General features: G+C 42.5%; 1 protein-coding gene across 2 annotated transcripts in view; it reads left to right on the top strand.

The window, feature by feature from the left end:
* The window catches only part of WDR86 (WD repeat domain 86), an 83,488-nt gene extending 61,872 nt beyond the window's left edge, over positions 1-21,616 (top strand). For both annotated transcript variants that reach the window (XM_029588425.1, XM_029588426.1), the window contains exons 6-7: positions 16,522-16,625; positions 17,343-21,616. In XM_029588425.1, coding sequence (XP_029444285.1) covers positions 16,522-16,625; positions 17,343-17,555 — 317 coding nt within the window. In that variant the 3' untranslated portion in view covers positions 17,556-21,616. The remainder of the gene's footprint in view (positions 1-16,521; positions 16,626-17,342) is intronic.
* Positions 21,617-21,725: the final 109 nt, after the last annotated feature.

Below are 21,725 nucleotides of genomic sequence, written 5' to 3'. Positions count from 1 at the left end.
AATGCAAAATGCCACGGTAAAAAGGAGGCTCTAGGGGAAATTGTGTGCCTCTAGCGCCTCCTCGGCAGCGGGTGCCCGAGAGAGGTGGCTGTCAGCCACTTAGGAAAATGGAAGATCAGTTTTAGAGTGTCCCTTTTCCTAACCTGACCACTGGCACCCTTTTTTTTTTTATTAATTTTTTTTCGGGACATTCTAATTTTTTAGTTCCTCTGAGTTAATATGCCACGATATTAAGTCTGAGGAAGTACAGAAAAGCAGTATTTTCTGCTTTCCTGTACACTTTTTGCGTGCCTCCAAAATTAACACCTGCAGTTTTCTCCTAACCATTTTCATCATTTTATCATAGTTACCTTTTTGAAAGTATAATGCTGTTGGGGTAGATTTCTTTAGTGTGCTCTCTCCAGTTAAGTCAGATTTGATAATGTTGTGATCACTATTGCTAAGTGGCTCCAACACTGTTACCTTTTGCATCAAATCCTGTGTTCTACTAAGGACTAGGTCTAAAATAGTTTCCCCTCTTGTTAGTTCTTGTACCAGGTGCTCCATGAAGCAGTCATTTAAGAACATAAGAAATTGCCTTGCCATGCTGGGTCAGACCAAGGGTCCATCAAGCCCAGCATCCTGTTTCCAACAGAGGCCAAACCAGGCCACAAGAACCTGGCAATTACCCAAACACCAAGTAGAACCCATGCTACTGATGCAATTAATAGCAGTGGCTATTTCCTAAGTAAACTTGATTAATAGCAGTTAATGGACTTCTCCTCCAAGAACTTATCCAAACCTTTTTTGAACCCTGCTACACTAACCACATTCTCTGGCTTTATTGTGCATTGAGTAAAAAAGAAATTTCTCTGATTAGTCTTAAATGTGCTACTTGCTAAATTCATGGAAAGCCCCCTAGTCCTTCTATTATTTGAAAGTGTAAATAACCCATTGTTGAAGACCTCTCATGATTATTATTAATTTATTATTTTTTATATACTGACATTTGATCTCAATTGAGATATCACACCGGTTTACATTCAGGTACTGTAGGTATTTCTCTATCCCCAGAGGGCTTACAATCTAAGTTTTTAGGCAATGGAGGGTAAAGTGACTTGCCCAAGGTCACAAGGAATGACAGCTGGACTTGAACCCTGGTCTCCTGGTCCATAGCCCACTGCTCTACCCACTAGGCTATTCTTCCTCCCCTTAAAGATTGCTATCCTATTTCATCAAGGAGCTTCTCTAGCATGTCCTGATGTAACATTCATCCAGTCAGTACTGGGGTAATTGAAATCACGCATTATTACTGTGCTGCTGATTTTGGTAGCTTCCCTAATTTCTTTAAGCATTTCATTGTCTGCAAGTTCATTCTGGCCCAGTAGATGGTAAAAGAACCCCCACTACTATTTTATTTCCCTTTTCACCTGGGATTTCTACCTCCATGTAGTCATTAAAAAAATAAAAGAAAACTTCAGGGGTCAACTTGCTTGTCTTCACCCCACTTCCCCCTCTGGTTAGGCAAATCTTACAGAAATGCTCCTCCCCTATTCTCACCCTATGACCCACCCTGGACCTTTACAAAGGCCTTTCTGGCCCCAGGTTTGCCATACATTAATACCAATGTGCTGGGAGCTGTCAACTTTATCACGCTTAGTATTCAGTCCAGTAGATCACTTTTGGGGATTCGGGAGGTATGAATTTGGCCAGCACTAAATCCTGAGCCCTTTTGAATGTTGACCTCATGGTATTTGTTGGTTGAGATGCCAACGATCAAGAGAGCTCTTTGTACCTTCCCCCTTGGAAAATGTTGCCATGGCATTCACTTGCTGTGGTGAGTGAAACTGGTAGGAACCAAGATTAGAAGGTTCCCTGATTTTTCTCTGTCAACAGGCAAGTGTGAATCAGCCACAATCCATGGGTGACAACATCTGACAGCTGCAACATGGACCCAGCTCACACAGCTCAGTGTGGCATGGCAAAGATGAAATGGGCCTGTAGTTTGCAGGGTCTGTTAGGCTTTTTTGGTTTAATAACTGTTTTTTTTTTCTTTTTTTTTTAGACAATCCAGATTGAAGTGATTTATTAATAAATTAAAAGTTAATAGTTAATGAGGGAGTAATAGCATCTTTAATTGCTTTAAAAATGACAATTGGGGAATCAGTGGATGGGCAAAAAACATTATTCGTTGATGGAATAAACTTAGTTATCTCAGATTGCAAAACATCATCAAAAGATGACAAAGTAGAACAGAAAAGGAAACATTGTACCACGTTGGAACATTGGCAAAAGTCAAACTAAGATTTTCAATTTTGAGAGTGAAAAATTTCATAAACATGTCTGTGGAAAGCATGTCAGAAATGGCATCATGCTGCATCCAAGCAACAAGGTTGAACTTACTGCAGCTCATGAGCCCTTTTATAGGTCCTACTGGCAGGACTTCCTGTGACCCACTCAGTGATATCGCAGCCTGTCTTGAATAAAGGGAGGCTTAGAATTAATACCCAGTGCCTTCACAACAGGTCCCCTGCTTTCTTTTGCAATGCCAGTTGCCTAGTGTGTTCCTGCTTCCTGCCTTTCTCCTGGTGTCATCCTCCTGAGTCCTCTGGTTCCCTGTCCCATTCTCCTCCTTTTGTCCTTGTCTGCCCTGGTGCTTGCTCTTGCATTCCCGTCTTGCCCTCCGACCAGACTCTATTCTTTCTCAGCATGGCCAGTTGTCTAGCCTCTGTCACCACCTTTTGAATCACGACAAGAAAGTCCTGCTGGCCGCCAGAACCTAAGAACTCAATGCGAGGGGGAGGTGGTTGGCTAGGCAGAAGACCTATTAAGGCCTATCTTGTGCTCGCACAAGATAGGTAGTGCAAACTTAACAGCAGCACAAGGGCTCACTACCCCCCAGTGTGATAGATTGTGAAAGCCATGATCTCTGCTGACTCACCAGTGCTTCAGCTTTTGCAAGGTTTAGACTTGGAAGTCCAGCAGCTCACAGCTTTGTGCACACCCTATCTCAGCGCATGGACGTCCTTCTGTCGCAGAACCCAGCTGTTCAACCTCTGGTTCCAGTGCCGCGTTTTTTTCTGGGGCACTAGTTATTTGCCTTGCACCTCCATCCCACTACTGCAGGAGTCCCAAGGCATGCAGGGGGTTCTTGAATCAATGCCAGATAGCTTTTGAATTAAAAGCTTCTAATTTCCCTTCAGGGCAAGCAAAAGTGGTCTATATTATACACTCCTCACCAGTCAGGCCTTGACCGGGGCTTTACCGCTATGGGAACACTACGACTCCTTGCTTAACAACCTGACTGACTTCCAGGCACATTTCTGGAGAGATTTTGAGAAACCAGGCTGCTCTCCCTCCTCTGTGGCTGACCTTCTATGTCTCTGCCAGGGCTCACAAACTGTGGGTCAGTATGCAATTCAGTTCTGGACCCTTGCAGCGGAATTTCACTGGAACAACAAAAGCCTACCGGTGGTCTTTTGGCTAGGCTTAGCTGCACAAATTAAGGATGAACTTGCTGGTCTAGCAATTCCCATGTCTCTAGATGCATTAATTACCCTCTGCACCCAAATCAACATTTGCTTCTAGGAGCAAGGCCAAACTTGTGGGACAGTGTGCTTGGCACCTAGGCTCCAGCATCTGCTAGTGGTCCCAACCACAGAGGCTAATCCTTCAGCTTCTCAGGAAGAACTCATGCAAATGGGTCATTCCTGCCTGAAAGAGGATGAGACATCAGTGACTGCTTCAGAACTTGTGCCTGTATTGTGCCGCTTCCAGGCAACATACAGGTACTTTCCACTTGAGGCCAGGAAACTTTAAGGCCTAGGGCTTGCTGGGGAGGTCGCTCTGGGTCCCTCACTAATAATCCCTTCTCATGAATAATCCTGTCTGTCTGCCTCCAGACTGATACCCAGAAGATTCTGGTTAAAGCCTTCCTCGACTCAAGCGCAGCAGGCAACTTCATTGAGGAGACTCTGGTTCACTGTCATGCCATTTCAATGGACCCATTGTCCCATCCGCTCCTAATCTCCTTGATTTATGGTGAACCGCTGCCCAAGAGAACTACAGCTATGACCCAACCCATGACCTTCAGGATGGGCCTCTTACACCACTAATGGATATCATTTTATGTCCTTAGGTGCTTTGTCACCCCCCTAGTCCTGGGTTTACCCTGGCTCCAGCGACATGAGCTTTCTGTGGACTGGACTACAGGGGATATCCAGTCACGGATCCTATATTGCCTAAGCATTGCCTCAATCCAGTCGTTCCTTTTACCGACATTGCAGTCTCTGATCTCGCAATATCACTTGGACTCGCTTGGGCCTCTGTGGCCTTCCATGACATATTCAGCAAAATGACAAGCCAAGATCCTTCCCCCTCATCAACTGTATGACTACCCTATTGACCTCCAGCTATGGAAGGTTCTGCCTTGTGGGATAGTGTACCCTCTGTGCCAGAGATCCAGTCAATGACTGAGTACATTGAGGAAAATCCAGAGTGAGGTTTTATCCTTCCCTTTTTGTCACCTGCAGGAGCAGGTATTTTCTTTGTTGCCAAGAAAGATGGATTTCTGAGGCCCTGCTTTGATTATTGTGGCCTAAACTCTCACTATTAAGAACAAATATCCATTACTCTTTATTTCTGATCTTTTTGCTTGCCTCCAGGGCACCAAGAGCTACACTAAATTGGATCTTCAAGGAGGCTACAATCTCATCAGAATCAGTCAAGGGGATGAATAGAAGACTGAGTTTAACACAAGAGACGAACATTATGAATATCTTGTTATGCCCTTTGGATTGGCCAGTGCTCCTGCTGTATTTCAAAACTTCCTAAATGACATCTCCAGAGACCTCCTGCAGAAATATATTCTAGTATATCTGGACGGTATTCTAATCTTTCCCCAGAGTTTCGCACAACATTGTTCCTAAGTTAGAACAGTCTTCCAATGACTCTGTGAAAGCAGACTATATGCAAAGCTGGAGAAGAGCTCCTTTGAGCAGTCTGAAATACCTTTTTGAGTTGCATTGTCTCTGCTCAAGATCTGAAGATGGACCCTGCAACCTAGAATGGCCCCGTCCAATGGGACTCGAGGTCTTACAACGCTTCTTAGGATTCTCAAACTATTGCCACCAGTTTATTCCTCATTATTGTTCGTTCACAGTGCCCCTGACAGCTCTTATCGCAAAGGGGCCACCCTGAAAGACTGTCTTGAAGACGCCATCCAAGACTTTGAGAGACATAAAAAGGCCTTTGCATTCGCATCAGTCCTCCAGCATCCAGTCCAACCCTTTTATCTTGAGGTGGATACCTCCTCTGTTGGGGCAGGGGCAGGGGCAGTTCTCTCCCAGACAACTGCAGATGGCAAACTGTGACCCCCTTTTGTTCTTTTCCAGGAAGCTCTCTTCAGCAGAAAAGAACTATACCATTGGGGACTGGGAACTTCTGGCCATCAAGCTTGCCTTCCAAGAATAGCAACATCTCTTGGAAGGAGCCAAAAATGTCTTCACTGTTATGACAGATCACTAGAACCTTCTTTATCTTTGAGGTCAAGAGGCTCAATTCTTGACAGGCTTGATGGTTGTTACTTTTCAGTAGATTTAACTGCCACATAATCTTCCATCCTGCTGAGAAGAATACTAGGGTGGACGCCCTATCATGCTCATTCAATCCATTTGAATCCACCACTGAGCTACAGTTCATTCTAGACCCAGCTAAGATTCTTGCTGTGACCTTCACTTTTCCAGTTGGCAAGTCAGTAGTACCCACACGCCTTAGAAAAAAGCTCCGCAAGTGGGGTCATGATTCCAGGCTGGGCAGACATTAGGGATTCTGGAAAAATTTGAATTTTATTGCACGCAAATACTGGTGGACTTGGATGGGCCAAGATGTACAGGCATATGTTGACTCATGCCCCAGCTGAGCCTGCATCCTTGGGGGGTTCTTCAACCTCTACTGGTCCCTGTCAAGCCTTGGACCCACATCTCCACTGATTTCATCAATGACCTTCCCATGTTGGAAGGCCACACAGTCATCTGGGTCAATTTAGACCGTTTTTTCCAGAATGGCACATTTTATCCCTCTATGAGCTTTGTCGTCAGCCCCCAACCTGGCACATTACTTCTTTAAAGCAATCTTTTGATCGCATGTTTTACCAGAGCACATTGTGGGTGAACGAGGGGTTCAGTTCACCCAAAGGTTTGGCAGAATCTCTGCAAAAATATTTGATATATATTTCTCGACTTCTCCTCAGCCTATCACCACCAAACTAATGGGTTGACGGAGAGAGCTAATCAGACTCCGAAAGCTTTTCTTCAAGCTTACATTTCCAAACAACAAAATGACTGGGCCCCGTTATCTTGGGCAGAATTTTGTTACAGTAACCACTCTCGGGAATCTTCAGGAACATCACCCTAAGATGCCCCTTCCCGTATCTGTGACCACAGCAGCACCGGTAGCCAACCAAGCAGCAACTAACCTTCTGGAACTTTGGGAGAATACCCATCAACTTCTTATTCAAGCTGCTGAAGCCTGCAAGAAGAAGGCTGACAAAAAAAAAAGTGCCCCGCGCCCCTACTTTTACCTGGGAGCTTGGTGTGGCTAAGTAATCAGACAAAAACATTAAATGAATTTAAAAAAAGGCATGGAATAATCACTGTGGATCCCTAAACGAAGAGTGAATGGGAGTAACTTGCATAGAGCAGCAGCTCTACCACCTCTAACAGAAGGTTTGGGGATTACTATCTTTAATGAATTATCTTTATCTTTGTTCGTATTTATAAACCGCCTAAAGCAAGAAAACTAGGCGATGTACAGATAGTACAATTATAAATGACTGGGCCCTGTTATCTCGTGATTTTGACACAACTGCAGCATCGCTCTCTCCTTTGATGGCCGGGGGGGAATCGAATTCCGATGACAGCCAACACTGGGTCCTGATTTTTAAAGCCCAGGGTAATGATACGCAGACATTAGGGAAAAAGCGCAGGACTGCTTCTGCGGCCAAATCCAAAAGCAAAGCACTTTAAGCAGCATTGTCTGAATTATCAAGAAGGCTTACTCGCCTTGTAAAAATGTTGCTAGCAGTAATTTTGTTATGGGTTTGTCAGTTGCTTGGTTTTGATTTGTTATTACTTCCTGTATCATAAGGCTTGGGGGTAACACATGGAGTGGCAGTTACTACCATAAGAAACTTGCTAGGCAGACTGGATGGACCATTTGGTCTTTTTCTGTCCTCATTACCATGTTACTATGTTATGTTACTATGGTGACAAGTGCTGCTTGACAGCTGCTGAAGCACATACAAGCTTTTTAACTAATTGCTGCCATTTTATGTAGCACCCTTGTAAAAATAAATTTAAATTATTGGCATTAGATTTGCTTTATTCATACTGCGTGTTTTGATTGTTTTAATGGATTGTATTTTATTGTAATCGGCTTAGAACATTTTTTGGACTAGCATAAATACAACAACTTTGAAATGCACATACAGGAAAAAAAATGAAGATATTAAAAAAATATATGTGCATTTTCAACTTAAAGCCTCTCTTTAACTATAGTCTTTTAAAGTTTTGTTCTCTGTGGTAGCTCTAACCCATTAGTGTCATACTATCCTACTTTGATCAGTATAGATGAAAACTTATTTTTTGTAATCTCCTATGTTGGAGAGATTTTAGAATCTGGATTCTTTTTCCCACTCTGTGCAAGCTGGTTCTGAAAGGAGACGGCTTGGTGTCTGAAGATCGGGCAGGCGTTCCTAGTTGCTTTTGCTTTAGTCTTTTATGCAGCGTTGCTCTTGCGTGACCTTGGGTCTTGGAGGGGCAGTGCCAGTTCGTTTCCTCCTGTATGCAACTGGTGATATGTTAGCATTTTGACTTTAGAGCACGGGGTTTCAAAGGCAGTGGCCCGTGGTGCTTTCCTTCTTGAGATTTGTTTAGTGCTCGAGTTACAAAAATTCAGGTTGCTAAGTCACAGCTGTCTGTCAGGATGGCAAGGAAAACTAGGGAGAGGAGTCAGATGGGTGCTGCAGTGACCGCATGCGCTTCCTTTAAACTCCTAACAGCACCCCAGTGAGGTTTCTGATCAACAATTGTCTTAATTTGTATTAAAAATTCAATCTTAAAGTGACACTACGACCAAGTTCTACAATATAGCTTGCCTGTTTTGTATTCTTCCCCAGCTCTATATTTAAGGAATACCAAAACCCAGTCTGACGGAAGTTACCTAATGATAAAAGCTGGGTGCAAATAGAACAAGCACTTATCTCAGAATATGTGTTGGGAAGTATAAGACGCAGTGTGTGTATGTGTAGATACAGATATATAAAATGGGGGGAAATCAGTGCTTAGAGTACTTGCTGTGAAAATATAGGTAGGTTGGCAGAGAAAAATGGCTTTATGTGAAATTTCGCCTTGGGCCTTCGGGGAAGGGTGAATAATAAGTGCAAACAAATAAAGGAAATAAACTTGCTCTTTCCTAATGCCTTTACTCATCAATGCCCCCCTTTCCATATGTAGGTGCAACAACTTTTAGAAGATGGGATGCTGAAGGTATAAAATAGATTGGACAAGTTAAAAGAAGAACTTTGATCAGCTGAGGCAGCAGATTATCCGGACAGGACAGATTTTTGCCTATATATAAATGATACTATTTGTCAAAATGTGATTTAAGATTATCATGCCAGCAAAAGAAGACTCCCTATGATACAAATTCCCCAGCTATAGTAAAAACTTTGTCCTGTTTTGTGTCTTTGCTTAATACATCTGGCCTATTGCATCACTATAAACCCTAAAGAAAAAAAAAAAGAGCCATGAATCTCCACCCACAATGACATAAACCTCAAAGAAGAAAATCCTGAAAAAACAAAATAGATTAATAATCCCGTCTTGATCAAAACGTTTTTGGTGTGAATTTATTACATCTATTTAATAAGACATCAGCAAGCCTGACCGCGTTCCCTACAACAAAAGGGCCGCCTGGACCGCTTCATCGTTTGTGATTCATATGAGAGAGAGTTTTTAAAGTTTTTTTTTTTTTCTTTTGCAAATAAAATTAAATGATGGAATTGGACGTTTGCTGTAGAACATGCCATCAGGCTTGATGCTGCGTTATTACATAGATTTAATAAGTTCACACCAAAAAATGTTTGTTGCAAGACAGGATTGTTTAATCTATTTGGGTTGTGTTTTTTTCGGGATTTTCTTCTTTGAGGTTTGTGCCATTGTATCACTAAACATTTCACAAATTCCCTCATCTTGATGCAATGCAGTACGGAACTAGCATCACCAGCTTTCAGCAAAATCCTGAAACTAGGAAGAGGAACTTCATTGCCCTCCATCAGAGGAACAGTGAAGTGAGCTGGAAAAGGGAAAATGGGTATAAATTACTACTCAGCTGGTGCTTCACACTATGAATGTTACATGAAATATATCCACGCATTTCAGCTTGGAGTGGGGAGGGATTGGGGAGAAGACAGCTCTGTTTAACGGGTCATGTGCCAGGAAAAGAGTGCAATTTAAAAATGAAATCAAATTGTGAACATTGATAAACCCTGGGACTTCAATGTCTTTCTATCAGGACTCCCGCCAAAAGATATTTATTCACTAAACAGCTCTTCTCATTACATGTTATCGGTAGCAGCCAGCTGTACAGTAACAGCTAGTTGGGGAAAAAAACCAAACAAAGCCCTTGACAGGTGATTGACTTGCTAAATTATGAGATATTAGAGGGAGGTAGAACGTATGGATGAAAGGTGCGAAGGACTATCTAATTCTCATGTGTGGATGACCACCTTGAACTCCACTGAGGGTGACAGTAAGCAGGCATGTTTTTTTTTAATTTTCTGTCCAGCCTTTTTAGGCAGACAAGGGGAAGGATTGTCTTTTCTTTCCAATAGAGTTTCTCAATAGAACAATCTTAGATAAGGAAGGGCCACTCTTCCTCTTTCTTTACGTCTCCATATAGTAGAGCGCATGGGGGTGAACTACCTTATGTGCCCTAATAAAGGGCCAGCTTGGGTTCCCATTAGGGGTCCTAAATCATACAAAGGTCAATAAGCTTTGTGTGTGTTACGTTCTGAGCTCCTTGCACAAAAGCGGAGTTTTGAAATCTTATTCCCGTCGACTTCTTACATTTTTGTGCACACAATCTATCTGGAGAAAAAGGGATGTCAGAGGAGGTGTTCCGGGAGGAGACTAAATTTTAGCCGATGAGCGCATAATGTTTGCCGGATATTTTTGTCATTTGTTGGCTTACAAGATATGGACCTTGCTGTATTTATCACCAGTCCTAGATGTCAGAGTTTGGCTGCAGACTTACCATAGGAGGCTGTTGTATGCTGCTTGTAGAAGTTGGTTAGGGAGCGTCTTGCTATTCTTGAAGAGTGTGGCCCTATCGCAGATGCCTAGCCGTGCAATGGCTAGAACATTTGTTAAGTTAGAAGAAATAAAAGCATTTTCGATTCTAACACATTTTGCCAGCTGTCAAACTTCAGTGTAGGATCTCCACACATACAAATGGGTGAGTTTTTTTCATATCGCAGTCCTTGTAACAGTGAACATAAACCATGGGGTCAAATTTTGCATAAAAGTTCCAGATATCTATATTTCGATGCAAAAGCCAAATCTGGAGTTCTCGTTTCTTTTATCAAGTAGATATTTTGTGAGCATTCAACCAGATATTGCCCACTAATCATTAGATGGAGGTGAATTCCAGGCCTCTATTATATGCAAGGGCATGGCAAGACCCCGTTTTTCTGATAATGCAAGGGGTCCAGCCAGATGTAATGTCCTTCCAAGGTTGTCTGATTTGCAAACGTGCACTTCAGTGTATACACTCCTTCCTGAAGGAGATGGTTGCATGGCTTCATTGCACTATGTGCTGCTTAGAATTGTAGATAGGCGGGTTAATAAATATTTTAAATAAATAAATACAAATCTAAGATCTCTTTAAATACCACTCCCAGACTGGAGAGTTGACTGAGAGTAAAGATAAAACTGGATTATTCATCAAAGGTGTCAGTGAAAATTCTGTATGTGCATCCATAATGAGATATTTACACAGCGATTCCAAATATATTTTTAGAGTGTGTGCTAGTATGGAGTTGAACTTATGACAGCACCCCCAGCAAAAAAGTAAAAACAAAACAGAACACCGTAGGTTGTGAGTGTGACTGACCAGCCTGTATGTAAATGTCCAGAGAAGGAGCAGGTAATGTGGCCATAGGGAAGACTCATGTGGCCAGGCCAAAACAAAACTAGGCCAAAGCCCCAGCAGTCGTCATTGTCCCCACCCTCAGATGGTTCCAACTGCACTCTTACTCTGAATCCTTCCCCTCCTGCGTGGCATACTTTGAATTTTATGTTTGGGAGGGAGCGCCACTCTATCCATACTCTTAGCCTGCTCTGCTCCCCATTTCCTTGTTCTCCCAGTTCCTCTTCCTATCCCACCACTCCCCAGCAGGTTCCTTGGCCAGCTGCCCTCCTCTGCAAGCTTGGTTCAGCCGTCCCTTCACGCAGTCCAACCCCTCATCAATATGTTAGGCTTCCCTTCACTGGCAAGCTTAGCTCACATTTTATTTTGTGATTTCCCCTTCCTCTACACACTTGGATCACTTCCCTGCCCTGCACTTTTTTTCTGGAACTTCTGCCTCCCCACCCCCTTCAGCATTTTCTTCCCGACACTCACAGACTCCAGGCCAGAGGCAGTCCCACACCTACAGAGTCCACGTAAGACCCTCCACCACCTGCTTGTACTGAGCCCTAGCAGATCAGCAGTCAGTATCTCTGAAGGATGTGGTGCTTCCTGTCCTTAATTTGCAAACCCCAGAGATAACTGCTGTCATATTGGATCTAACAGGCAATGGGGCCAATGCAATACAGTGCGCTGAACCCAGCGCACTGTATAAACTTGCAGTTGGACGCGGGTTGTAGAGGCGCTAACTAATCCCCTTATGCAATTGGGATATGAAGTGGGAGGAACAACTCTTTAAAAAAAAAAAAAATTAAAAAAAGTTAAAAAAAATCACTGGCAGGGGTTTGGAAAATGGATACTGGTTAATTCAGTGTCCATTCTCCGAACTTGACTTCCGACACCAGAAGGAGTGTATAAAATCAATATTAAAGCATCGGGCACTTAATATTAACTTATTCACTCCTTCACCTTTTGCCCATTGGTCCTTTTCACTGAAATCTGTCAGTGAAAGGACCAATCCCCTTTCAAGACAGCCTTCTGAAAGGAGATTGGTCCTCTCACTGACATGTGACAGTAAAGGGACCAATCTGCAATAAGTGAAGGAGTGAATAAATTAATATTAAGTGCACGACACTTTAATATTGATTTTATACACTCCTTCTGGTGTTGGAAGTCAGGTTGGGAGAATGGATGCTGAATCAGCACACATTTTCCTAACCCCTGCATGTGCGCTGGTAAATTCAGCATCCATTTTCTTAACCGGTGGACAGCCACCACGTGGACCTCTTTCTGGCTTGTGCTGTCAATGAGGCGCTAGGGGCGCACAATTACCCCATGCGCCTCCTCGAGAACGTGAGCCCTCATTTAAATATTGCATCGTGCCCCCCCAGGAGAGGTAGCTGGGGGCGCGTTATGAAAGCGGGCGCTGAATACACAGTGCCTGCTTTCAGCGCAAGGTTTATGCATCGGCCCCAATGTGTTTTATTTCTGTGAACGAGGGGAACGATGTTCACCTAAATTCCTCCTTAGTTCAAGCTCTGACCACAGCTCCTCACAATACTGGAGCTGCCAGTTTTAAGAGAGATTTTGAGCCTATGATGCATGCCATCGCAACCTCCTCCCCTTTCCCCGTCCTTTCAGTAAAATAACTTATTTAACCTGCTGTCTAAAAGGCTGGAAGAAAAGAGCGGAGTTTACCTGCTCCCCTCCTGAGCTAGCACAGAAATCTTCACCAAACTTTGAAGAAACTTTTGTGTCTGTAGTTTAAATCTATCCTCTCTTTCTGCTTGCACTTGTTTATTCCTTAGTTTCCTCTCTGCCTCCTTTATTTATATTCCACTTTTTCAGGCACTCCAAAGCAGATTACATTCAGGTATTGGAGGTATTTCTCTGTTCCCAGAGCGCTCATGGTCTTAAGTTTGTATCTGAGGCAATGGAGGGTGAAGTAATTTGCTCAAGATCATAAGGAGCAACAGCGGGACTTGAAGCCTGGCTTACTTGGTTCACAGCCTGCTACTATAACTAGTAGGCTATTCCTCATTCCTTTTTCTTTTAAAGCTTATTTTCTTGTCTTCCTTCCATTACTTTATCATTTATTTTTCCTCCAAATGTATCTTTCTATCCACCAGCTGTCTCTCCACAGCTCATTATCTTCTCTCACCTCCTCCTAGTCTCTCCCTCCTGCCACTTTCATCTTTTTCCTCACCTCTGATTGCATCTTCCCTCTACCATGAGCTCCTCTTTTCTTACAAGCCTTTTCTTGATTTGTCAGCCCTATCTGCCCCTCCTCTCTGTCCACGCAGCTCCTTTATCAGTCACCTTCAACTCTCTCTCCCTCTTAATTCCCTTCACTTAACCACCCATCCCTGCTCCTCTTCTTATCACAGTCCATGTCCTCTCTCCCTGCTTGTATCCTTTCTTCCATTCTCTCAGCTACTGTCCCCTTCTCATAACCCTCCCTCCCCTCCCAGTCCCTCTTCTCCTCCTCATTCTTTCCCGCCTCCTCTCCATGTCAGAATTCCTTCCTTCATTTCTTCTCCCAGATTCTCCCAGCATTATTCTCTCTCCCAGCCAGTATCCCCCTTTAATCCACCACCTAGCAGTCCTTTCAGCCCCTCTCTCACCCTCCTATAGCTCCTCTTTACCTTTCCCTAGATTCTTTATCAGCAGCTCTCCCCATGCCTCCTGCACCTCAGGATGCTTGTCCTACACCGTTGCTACTCCCGGTCCCCCTGCAGCCCATTGGTCAGACATTAAACAGCCAGCCAGCAGGCTGCAAGGGGAGGCAGCAGCAGTAGCAGAGGAGACACTTGTTGCTTGCGCTCCCCTGCAGCCCATTGGTCAGACATTTCACAGCTAGCCAATGGGTACAGGGGGAGGTAGGAGGAGCAAGGAGAGAGAAGCATTTCCTTACTGACTTCCTGGTCAGCCCTGCAGTATGGTGCTCTCTGCTTCTGAGGTACAGGAAACAATATTGGGGGTGCTCAAGCACCTATAGAGCTGGTGCCAATATTCCTAATCGGGGGGATGTCATATTCATGAACAATGAAGTTTTTAGTTCAACCCCCATCACTAACTTGAATCTGGAGCCCACAGTGTACTGTTGAAGTCATGATTAGCTTGCCCCCTTAGGCTGCTCAATAGAACAGACTAAAATTAATTCAGTTTATTTACTTTGCTGTACTACCTTTCACAAGCAAATCAAAGTGGTTTACAAACAAAAAATAAATTTAGGTAAATTCAGTAATTAGCAAGGGCCATTCTTCCTCTGCCTTTAGATCTCTGTATAGCAGAGACCATGATGTGAGGTACCTTGTTTGCTTACTGTATATGAACACATACCTATTCAATTTTGTGAAAGCCCCACTGGAATATTATAGAGATTACATTGAAATAAATAAAGTGAGTTAGCAAATTTAGTTTCAGCAAGATGATGCTATTGCGCTATTCAACAAACACTATATGAGACAGACTCTTCTCAGTAGAGTTTACAGTCTAATCAAGACAAACATACAGGGCAAAAGATTTGAGGGATTTCATTTATTAAGGCAATGGTTAAAAAATTAATGAGGCTGTAAGTGAGACAATCGGGGATTAAGATTTAAAAGCAGTCTCAAAAAGGATGGTTTTTAGACAGAATTTAAATAAGGCAAGAGAAGGAGCATGATGTACTAGCGCAGGAAGTCCAGTCTAAGCATATGATGCAGCCAGGTGCTAAGCTTGGAGTTGGGAATTGGCAGTAAAGGAGAAGAGCATAAACAGGAGTGACTTGCCTGATGAGAGGTATAGAGAGAGATACAGAACATAAGAAATGCCATACTGGGTCAGACCAAAGGTCCATAAAGCCCAGCATCCTGTTTCTCTAACAGTGGCCAATCCAGGTCACAAGTACCTGGCACGTACCCAAACATTAAATAAATCCCATGCTACTAATGCTGGTAACAAGCAGTGGCTCTTCCCTATTAATAGCAGTTATGGACTTCTGCATAGGAGGAGAGGTAGGGAGGAGATGCAGAACAACAGCTCAGGGTAGGTAAGAGGAGCTTGAACTTTGTACTGGAATGGATGGGGAGCCAATGAAGTGACTTGAGAAGAGTGGTTATAGGTGTAGTGACTTTGGTGGAAGATAAGTCATGCAGATGAATTTAGGACAGATTGTAGTGGAGAGAGATGGCTCACTAGGAGACCTGTGAGGAGCAGGTTGCAATAGTCTAAGCGAGGTGATAAGAGGATGGATAAGAGTTCTGGTAGTATGTTCAGAAAGGAAGGGACAGATTTTTGGTGAGGTTACAGAGAAAGAAACAGCACGTTTTGGATAACTCCAAGGCTAAGGGCACTGGGAGATTATAATGTTATCCACAGAACTAGAGAAGGCACAAAGAGGGAACATGGGCTTGTGGAGAAAGATAAGGCACTCTGTCTTGGCCATGTTGAGTTTATGGAGACAGTGGGACATCCAGGCAGCAATATCAGACAAGCAGGCTGATATCTGGGATTGGAATTCTGATGAAATTTCTGGTGTAGCGAGGTAAATCTGGGAATCAACATCAAAGATGGCATTGAAAGCCATGAGAGGAAATTGGAGCACCAAGGGAATTAATATACAGAGAGAAGAGAAAAGAACCCAGGCCAGAAACCTGAGGCACACCAAGTGATAGTGGGATGGCAGTAGAGGAGGAACTGCCAGAGGAAACACTAAAAGTGTGATGGAAGAGGCAATGAGATACAAGACAGGACAGAATCTCAAAATCCAAGTGAGGGCAGAGCATCAAGAACTAGATGGTGATCAACAGTGTGAAAGGTTGAGGAGGTTAAGGAATGACTAAAGGCCTTAGTTTTAGCCATAAACAGGTCATTGGAGACTTTGGCAAGGGCTGTTTTGTGGAATGTAGAGGGCAAAACCCAGACTGGAGTGAATCAAGAGTGGCTAGAGATGAAAGAAAATCAAGGCTGAGGCATGTTCAAGTAGCTTAGAAGGGAGGAGGGAGATGGGACGATAGTTGGCAGGACAGGTAGGGTCTAGGGAGGGTTTGTTTTTTTTTGAAGAGTGGTATAATCGCAGCATGTTTGCTCATCCTCAGTCTATCACTTTCCATTGCTACTGTTCCTGCTGCCTTCAGATGGAAGGGAAGGCTACAGTGGATATAAGTAGGAAATAACAGCCTCTCTTGAATTTATAATCCCTTCATGTATGAAGGGCAGAGATGTCCTAAGGTGACAGCAACAGAAGGTCATGAACCAATTCACTGGGTACTTGACTTTAGCCTGAAAAGTTGTGTGTCTTCCCCACCCAATCACTACTTAAACCTATTTATGGAATCTTATTCAGATCATCATTTTCTCTTTGCTCTGCAGTGTTTACTGGAAGTGGTGATGCCTGTGTCAGAGCTTTCAATACAAAATCAGGAATCCTGCAGCAAATCTTCCGTGGACATACATTCATTATCAACTGCATTCAGGTAAAACATGAAGCATTGCCACCAAAGTCCAGGATCCAAAGGCAGGGTCTGTGAGAAGCGCTGCGTCTCAGCCTGCCAGAGGTTGGGTATGTTGGATGAGGCCGTCAGTATTCCTTGCTGGTCTGGTGAGCAGTGTTCCAAGCCAAGGGTTGCTTTAGTGGTAGATACAGCTTCTCTTTTCAAAAGTCCCAATTTTGTTGACTTTCAATCCCCCCCCCCCCCCCCCAACAGTAGAGTTTGAAAAAGGCGGACTGAAAAATTAAAACCAAGTTATTAAAATCAATAGTGCTATTCCAGTTGTAAGTCTTGTCAACTAATGTGACATCTTCCTCAAGTAAGTGAAACAGGCTTCTTTTTTCCTTTGCTTGTTGCACCTGTGATGGTGTGAGCAGCAATGCAGCAACTTGGAGAAGGATGAGCAGAAGAAGGATATGAGGGAGGAGCCTGATATCTTTACTACAGTTATTTTGACCCTGGTTTGGAAACTTGACTGTGAAAAGGCTTAGGAGGGAGATGCTAGGATTGGGAGTCCTAGAGTCCAGAAAGGAAATGTTTCTCAAATGTCTCAGAGAATGCCTACATTTCAGATGGTTCTTAAAGGAGAAACATCCTCAAGAAGGTATCTTGTAATCATAGTTAAATCTGTTATATTAGAGGAGGAAAAAAAAAAAGATCTTGTGGTGTGGTGGTGAAGTAACCATGGCATAATTGTTTCAGATTCACAATGAACTGTTGTACACTGCTTCCCACGATGGCACCCTGAGAATCTGGGATATACAAGATCTCTGCAAGCAAAACAAGAGCCACCGGCAGGAGAAATCAGCTCGGAGCAAGAATTCCCAGAAGGGCAGCCTCTCTCACCTCTTCCACAATAAGGTGGGCTGCTCAGAGCAGGTGAGCAGGGAGCAGGAGCCTGTGGAGTTAAATTGACTGACTGCCTGCAATAGGAGCACTAGAACTTAATGTGGGAAGCAATTTTTCTACAGCCAAATAAAAAAAACCCCCAAAACATCTGATTCATGATCCAGTGAAATTCAAGATGACATGGTGCTGATGAGAGAAGCCCATAATGTGATTATTTACTAATATTATTGGATCAGCAATTCATTGTAACATCACAAATAATGCGACGCTGGTTCTTGTTTGACTGCTTTATTGCCCAAGACTGGAAAATCTCATAAAAAGTTAAAACAAAATGTATAATTTACTGTTTACGCCACAGAAGGTGGATATTTTAGAAAATTGTGTGACTGATACTGTAAGTATGTATTTTTTTTTAAATTCTTGTATTTAAAAGCTCTATTTTCTTGATCCCTTGCTTGGGACAAGGTCTCATTGCCTTTGCCTGACATCACGTTCTGCTGAGGCCTTTACCAAAGTAAGAATTAGTTTTTCCCAGAGACATTTTAGTAGGAGAAAACTCCTGAATGCTGATTCAATCATTTTGCATAAGGCATTAATAGCCTCTAGGCTGCAAAATTCCTAAGCCACATCTATGGACAAATGGCTGGAGTTTTTTTTTTTGCAGCATGATTTTGTTCATGTCCTGCATTTCACAAAAAAAAACCCAACAAAAACCGAGGCTTATTGGCTCAGGATTTGACAGATATGCAGCAGTAGAAGCAGAGGTACCAGGTTTCCTCACACTGGCTTCAAATGAATGCTTTGGAATAGTAAAATGTAATGTGAAGTGAAGTGTATTTATGCAGGGTCAGCTTGAAGATTGCATGGCGATGGTGGGAGGGAGGGAGTCTTTTTTTGTTGTTGTTTTTTTTCTTTCATTGATGACAGGACCTGGAAGCTCAATCCAGAATACCTGCGAGTTAGTCTCTGAAAAGGGATCCAATCACACCTAAGCAGAAAGGTCCTGTATATTATGTCAGAGGCACTAGTTTTGGTAACCACTGAGCCATCTATATCTTCTTTTACATATTTCATGTAAATAGTTTACTATTATATTCTGAAAGCTACTAACAAGGGATTTTTAACCTTTTAAATAATTTTATTTATTCTGTACCACGTAAAGTCCTGCATCCATATTTAAAGAACCCTTATTCCTATCTCCATTGGATTGTTCACTGGCATGACTTGGAGACAAGGTTGTTAAAGTAATTAGAAGGTTGAATTTGGTGGACTTCTAGTTGTCTTTCAGTCAGACCAACTGCACAACCTGAAAATAAGATATGGGACGGGAGATACGATTGCAGGGGACTTTTTATGACACAAGGGCAAAAAAGGAGACTTCTATAAATTAGTTTCCAGAAAATACACTGAAAATTACTTGATTGCTTCATGCAAAAATATGTGGACAGATATTGGACACTTGGTAGCATGTGCTCAAAGGACTGAATTATTGATTTCTTCATAAAATTAGTTAAATCCACAAAGTAGCTGGGTAGAGATGGTAGTGTCATTTGTAATAATAATCTTAGCAGTCTTGAAAGCTTGTAGCGCCTCAGTATCTGGAGGGCGGATATTGAGTTGCAGCAAGAGGAAATGGGGTTGTCTCAAACAGCTCATCATGTCACTACTCGGTTCCAGATATTTTTGATGCTTTTCAGTCTGAATAGTTCCTGTACAACTTAAATGCTGTCTTTTTAAAGACAGAATTAAAGTATTAGAGCTGTGTAACTGAAAATTTTCATTGCAAGGAGTAGGCAGCAAAGAAGAATCTTGTTTATAGTAGATGAAGCTGGATGCTATCCTCAAAAAGACAGAGGGTTGGTTCTGCTTCTCTAAGCAATTTAAGCATCTTGGCAATTCTTCACAGCCGAACCCAAAAGGGCCAGCAGGAGGGGCAGGACAAAAATAGGCAGGCACTGTTAGTAATATTTGGACACCTCCCTCCACGCCAGCAGTAATTCTAACAGGTCACAGCTGCCTACTTTTTCTGGGGAGAGGTGTAGCCTGCGTAACACTTTATACTGTATATTATCAGTGGTAATTTTCAGAAAAAAGCTCCTGGGTCAGTGGCAGCCTTCACCTTCCACTCCCCCCCACCCCCCTGCTGATGCAATGGAAGAAAGTTTAAAAGGTACCAGGCCGGTATTCTGGCAGGAAATCCCCATACTGCAAACAAAGACTTTTAAGTAAGACCAAAATTCAAACTAGGTAACGGGAGGAATAACCAGTCCCAAATCTGTTTCAGTCATCCAACTGCTTGTTCTGGTCTGTAATCTATGAGCTGAATATCTTGGAGATATTGTTACTAGGAGGTCCATATGGGCCTGCAGAGGCCTAAATGGGGATATATTAAGATTGTACGAGTTGTTGCAATGGGTTAATTGTACATCAGCACGCCAACTTGATAACTGAAAGGTGGCCTTAGCAAAATATTTAGCATCAATTTAAAAATCAACTAGGGGACAGAGAGAGAGTTCAACTGCTATAGCTTTTTATTAAGCCACCAATGGAAAATGGGGGGTTGTAGTGACACGGTTTCCCTCTTCCCCAGGATTTGTCAGTAATCAGAGTCATTGGGGAAAACTTGCAACCATAAACACTGGCTATTGTTATAAAAGTATCACCTCAACCTAACTACTATTTTTCTTTTAACATAGTATGGTTTCTCTCAATACTACTTGATTTTCCCCATGTGAGCGTCTTGGTTTTACCATCTGATTGCACTAAACAGGAACCGCTACCAAGCCTGTATTGATGTTTGATTTTGAGTACTCTTTTTCCTGAATCCCATGACTGCCTTTGGATCCTTCAGTGTGGAACAGCTGTGGTTTGTAAGCTAGAAAAAGAGTCTGAGCAGCCATGTTTTGTGAGATTTAATAGTAGCTCAGCTCCTAACTTTGTGTACGGCCTTGAGCAGGTCGCACGGTCTGCATCGGTGATATGCTATTTTAGTTCTCCTCTTTGTGGGACACCTTTTATTTTCATAGATTTTAATTTAACAAGGAATCTCCCTCCAGCACAAACTGATCTGATCTGTCATCACTGGGAAACAGTAAGAGTAATCTTTCTCCTTTCACTTCTGAGACCGTTAATGCACTTGCTTTCCCAGACCGAGATAGCTGTATCAATCTTACTTCCTTGGCTAGCACAGTATCATCTTTTTCAATTAAAAGTACAACAGAAAATGAAAGGATTGCTGTGGCATTGGTACAGCGCTAAAACTGCCCAATGCTGTAGTAATCCATGGCTGATTCTTGTAGAGCAGTGCCTTTGGGAAGGTGCAGATTTTTAGTGGTCTACACTGTGCTTCTCTTCTCTATCTGGCTGACAAGCAAACAGATAGTATTTTCTTTTACTTGTCTTGTTCAGTCACATTTTAGGCTGAATGCTATACTGCCCCTAGTTTACTGTACCAGGTTCTGGACTGGGCCCTATTCTTTTACCCTGGCAAACTTTGATAAGAGTCTTTGAGTCACTTTTGTGCATACATATTACATAATTTATTCCAAATCTCTCTCAGTTATTAGGATACCAATGCACAGGGAGGGAAGCAAACCCCCTTAATTGTTTTAATTCAAGCTCATTTTAAAACTTAATAAAAAAAAATGTTTGAAGATGCAGATATATAATACAATAAACAGGTACACCACTGATATATTAGAATTGTTCTCTCTAAAAGTATACAGTTTGTCATCAAAATTTCAATCCATTCAGCACTTGAGTGGAGAAAAAAATAAAAACAAGTAGGAGGGTTTTTGTATTCAGAAAAAAAAAGAGCTGTACCAGGTCTATGTACTCTGACTGCAAGCTATCTTTGTTTCGGTTGGACACTGCTATCATGCTCATTCACTGTCTGAATTTTGTACAGATCAACTAAGATTTCTCATTTACAATAAAAATCTATATTTTATTTAAAAGTAAATGATTAACAGCTAGATAATGAGTTTAGAATTTAATATCTAGTACCATTCCTATTATTTCCATGATTTAGCTCTGTCCGACATTTCAGTCTTTTATATACAAATGCAAGTCCCTCATCCCCAAAACAAATTACATACATACTTAATGGTGTGACAAGAATAACTGAGTTAATTTATCGTACAGAAAAGCAAAAGCACACAGAATGTATTCAGTTAGACCAACATATAAGTTTTACACTTTGGTACCCTTATACCTGAAACAGACCCCCGACTCTTA

This window comes from Rhinatrema bivittatum, chromosome 2 (genome assembly GCF_901001135.1).
Source record: "Rhinatrema bivittatum chromosome 2, aRhiBiv1.1, whole genome shotgun sequence".
In the NCBI taxonomy this organism is placed as follows: domain Eukaryota; kingdom Metazoa; phylum Chordata; class Amphibia; order Gymnophiona; family Rhinatrematidae; genus Rhinatrema; species Rhinatrema bivittatum.
Note: the sequence above shows the minus strand (reverse complement) of the source record. Positions and strands in the feature narration are given on the sequence as shown.